General features: G+C 38.5%; 1 protein-coding gene across 3 annotated transcripts in view; it reads right to left on the minus strand.

The window, feature by feature from the left end:
• Window positions 1-348: 348 nt before the first annotated feature.
• LOC311288651 (uncharacterized protein) overlaps window positions 349-4,720 on the minus strand; it is a 4,536-nt gene continuing 164 nt past the window's right edge. The window contains exons 1-5 of one of the 3 annotated variants that reach the window (XR_014626968.1): window positions 3,814-4,054; window positions 3,659-3,687; window positions 3,145-3,510; window positions 2,157-2,255; window positions 349-1,607 (exon numbers count right to left, since the gene is read on the minus strand). Coding sequence is in view for 2 of the 3 variants with exons in the window: in XM_084406159.1 (XP_084262285.1) it covers window positions 3,022-3,510; window positions 3,659-3,687; window positions 3,814-4,015 (720 nt within the window). In the remaining variant the exon portion in view is untranslated. The other 2 variants (XM_084406160.1, XM_084406159.1) reach the window with 2 other exon arrangements.

The raw sequence follows: 4,720 nt of genomic DNA on the forward strand, positions 1-4,720 counted from the left end.
ACGAACAAATAGCAATACATTTGTTACAGTATTTATGAATATTTGTTAATGTTAGTTAATAGAAATAAAGCTGTTCATTGTTTGTTCATCTTAGTTCACAGTGCATTAACTCATGTTAACAAGATTTTAATAAATTATTAGTAAATGTTGAAATTAACATTAACAAAGATGAATGAATGCTGTATGAGTGCAGTTCACTATTAGTTAATGTTAACTAATGTACCTTATTGTAAAGTGTTACCCATTTTCTTAATAAAAAAATGATCTATTTTGGTAAAACAAGCAAACTGTTGTATTGTCATATGACATAGCTATGCATGAATACACACTAGACAAATGCAGCTGATGTGAATAATACATTTTTATTCAAGCAATGATTAATGCATGAAATTAATTGTTTTATTTACTGAAAACAATATGAAACATGAATAAAAATAAGTAAATGACTAAAATAAATAATCACAATAAATAAATACATATACGATTCAATACTACATGAAACAATACTACATGAAACATCGCTTTATTCAAGCTTTTTGTTCTAACAAACTATCATGTTTTTACAGGCAGTGAACCCCACATCATACTGCCATCTCAATGGAGCTGTTCCAATTCTGCAGTTTTATTTTGATGAAGCAGCTGACCACCGTGCCCACCTTCGCCTGTCTCTTCCATCCATCAGGTCCCTGATTGGTGCAGTCAGACAGGAATCTGACCATGGATGGGAAAGGGACATCGAGGTGCTTGTGTTCCTGCACTGGCTGGCCCATGCAGCATCTTACAGGGTGGTGTCGCAGGCCTTTGATATCCCCAAGACCTCTGTGCATGACATTGTGCACAGAGTAAGCAAGGCCATCATAGGAATTTTGAGGAGGGTGATTTGCTTTCCAACCGGTGATGACCTGGAGGCAGTGGGAGCAGGATTTGCACAGCTGTCTGGATCACCAGCTTTTAGCAGAGCAGTTGGTGCGATAGACGGCTGTCATATCCGTATTAAACCGCCAGCAAATAACTCCCACTGTTATTTCAACCGGAAGCTGTTTCACTCCATCCAACTCCAGGCCATCACTGATCACCGGGGGAAATTCCTAGATGTCTTTGTGGGATATCCTGGGTCTGTGCACGATGCCAGGGTGCTGAGGAACAGCCCTGTGTATGCTGAAGGCCTTTATCCACCTGCAGGCAAATGCATCCTCGGAGATGGAGGCTATCCTTGCCTGAGTGCACCCATCTGCCTCATCACGCCATACAGAGAGCCTGTACAGAACCCTGTGCAGGCTCGCTTCAACAGCAAGCACTCCCGTGCCCGTAACATCGTGGAGAGAGCTTTTGGGATGCTGAAGACACGCTGGCGCTGTATCTTCTTCAAGGCCTTGGAGGTGAGCCCTGCCTTCGTGCCTGAGGTTGTTGCGTGCTGCGCTGTGCTTCACAATCTCGCTCTGGTCAATGGAGATATTGTTGAGCCAGAGGATGAGGATGACCATGATGACGCCCCCCCTGAGCCCCGCAACCTTGCAGCAAGAGTGGGAGATGATGTGCGGAACAATCTGGCTGCTGCGGTGTCTGCTCCAAACATCCCTGTGCCTGCTCTCCATGAGCATGACTACCTTTAAAATATTTAGGAAGATTAAAATGTAATTTTTTTTTTCAATTCATGTTGTCAGCATTCCGTTTCTTGTCAAATGTCATTTTATACACTGTTAAAAAAATCTGTAGAAATTACAGTATTATTGGCAGCTACTTGCCAGTAACTTACTGTAGATTTAAATTGATGTTATTTACTGGCAACAGTTTGTTCAAAGTTAAATGAACATTAAACATTAACAAGTCTTTATCTTTACAGAATAAAACTAAAATAACAGCCTCATGCAAAGCATTCTGGGAACCAAAATCTGAAGGAAAATAACAGAAAAAGGTTGATGAAGATTTCTGGTTCCCAGAATCCTTTGCATTAGGTTGTTATTTTATAGTTTTATTCTGTAAAGACAAAGACTTGTTAATGTTTAATGTTCATTTAACTTTGAGCAAACTGTTGCCAGTAAATAACATTGATTTAAATCTACAGTAAGTTACTGGCAAACAGCTGCAAAACTACAGCAAATTTTTTACAGTGTAGGTTAACAATTACATGCAAATATTTGTTAGAGCTTTACTACCTTTGTGGTGGAGTGGGCTAAACCACTGAACTGGTTAGCAGAAGATTGCTGGTCGATCAGCAAGGCTCTTTACTCCAGGTTTGTCGAGGGTCATTGTCCCTGTAATAAATGCATTTAGTCACTTTGGATAAAAACATCTGCCAAATGCATAAATTTGATGGATCTTTGTAAAGAAACCGTCTCGGGCATAAACGCTCAAAGCTGCTTATTTTCTTCAAGGTATTACTACAAAATACATACATTTACTACAATTTCTACTTAGTGGGAAAAAGGGTTAGTTCACCTCAACATATAAATACAGCCATTATTTGCTTGGGTTCACAAACCCCTTTAGTCACTATTTTACAGTGGGTAGTTAATGCAAAACTTAAGGTAGTTTGTGTAAACCGTCTCAAGTTCAGAGCTTTCAACCCTAATTATACACACCTGAATCAATTTAAACAATTAATAACAAATTACAGACAGGTGTGTTGGAACTGAACCCTCCATGACCTGCCTTGAAAATCCCTGCATGAGCTCTGAATGCATTTAGAAGTCATTTAATAAATTCCAATAAAACTGTTGTTTTAAAGTGTGTTTTTTTTTTTTTTTTACATTACACCACACATTCACTAATGATTCATCACTTCATAAATATTTAATTTATGAATTTTATCAAACTAAAAGTATGACTAAATTTATAGAAGTCTATAATGTACTGTGACTGCCTAGAAATAGTTTGTTTTACATAACATTGTACAAAAGTCTTAGGCCACCATTTGTTGTTGTTGCACAGTACTGTGTGTATATACATATATATATAAATTGTATTCACATTAACCCAAATGTGTAAATGACCATAAGAAGTTTTTTTTTTCCACAGAATTTATTTTTTAGCAAGGATTTCAAGGACAAATAAAAATCGTTCATCCCTTTCTGCAACTTCTCGTGCTCTCCTTTCCTCCTTCTCAATTGCCTCCCGGTGCCATCTCTCCTCTCTTTCTCTTACTTCTCTTTCTTGTCTTTCTTCTCTCTCTCTTCTCTCTTGTTCTCGTCGTTCCTCCTTCTCCTCCATTTCCCTCCAAAGCCTCTCCTCCCTCTCAGCAGCTTTCCGCTCTCTCTCCTCTTCTCTCTCCTCCATCTCCCGAAATAATGCCATCACGTCATTAGGCCTTTTCCGGGCTCTTGAGGGCTCTGGGCTCACCGAGGACGAAGATGCCACAGCAACATCCTGCCCACATGAGGCAACGAGGGCAGGAGGAGTGATGGAGGGTCTGCCCCCAATTGCCTCATCCATGGCAGTGTACCACTTCCAGGATGCTGCTGTGGTCTCTCCATCCTCAGTGCCCCTTCCTGTCTGCGGACATTTCAGATCCTGCAAAAATGCACAAGCATGATACAAAAGCATTCATTTTAACATCACAATATTTAAATTCTGTATTAGAAGTGACAAAATGATCTTACTTTGTATTTCTGTTTAAGGTTTTCCCATTTTTTTTTTACAAATGCCGCTGTCGCCTTACCATGTAGGTCCTCCTCCACCACAAAGGATCTGCAGCAAATGCAGAGAAATCAAGAATGAAAATAGTGCTGCAATATCTCTGTTTGAAAATACAATAACTGAAATATACTACAAATGAACAATTAAATAGATTTTTAATCATTTCTGTATACTCACTCAAAGCCTTTGATGGCAGCATTACGCTTTCCGGTGAAGAGTGCTTCATGAGCCACTCTCCACCGGATAAGTTTGCGTGTGTGTTCATCTGTCCCTGTAACATCCAGACAAGATTCACGTTACCTCTGTGATTTATGAGCTCAATACTACATTTACATGTTGAGGTTGTTGCTGATAAGTAACCTAGCTTTTTACCCATCATAAACGTTCCACAATTGTTCAACAGTAGGCTACTAATGGACAAATGAAATAGATTACTTATGTTTAGTTACTTAATCTAAATGTATTAAACATTCGTCTAATGAAAAAAAAAATATTCTCCTAAACAATAGTACACATACATCACTCAGACGTCTATTTCATATTTATTAGACGTAGTAGTTATCTGCAATTCTTATAGAATATTTTCTTGCCAGATATTTAATAGACATTTAGTAATTTATTTAAGATGTATAGTTTAAAATGTATGCAAATCCACTTTGGAGACGTATGTGTCCTTACTAGAGCTCCTCTGTTAGCTATAGATAATAAAATGTAATTTACAGCAAAATCACAAATGAACCATATTATATAGCGTCTTTACACCTTCAACAATTCAACAGTTTACTGTACAGTATTCAACACATGCGATTTGGTTTGTAGGCTAATACTCACATTTGAAAACACTCTCCATTTGTTCAGCCATGTTTGAGTATGACGTATCTTTTTCTTCTTCTTCTTCTTCTTCTTTTATGACGTATCCTCTCGCGTGGCCTCCTGGGATAGAAAAGTATCCATGGTGGAGCACTCAAAAATCCGGGCGGAAGTAGTAAGCCATCCGGGAACTTCTCGCCTACTCTTTTATGAATACTGACGTTTCGAACGTACTGCTTCCTTCACATACTGTTTTTGCCTACTATATAGTAGG

The sequence above is a fragment of the Rutilus rutilus genome, assembly GCF_951802725.1.
Source record: "Rutilus rutilus genome assembly, chromosome: 4".
NCBI classification, from domain to species: domain Eukaryota; kingdom Metazoa; phylum Chordata; class Actinopteri; order Cypriniformes; family Leuciscidae; genus Rutilus; species Rutilus rutilus.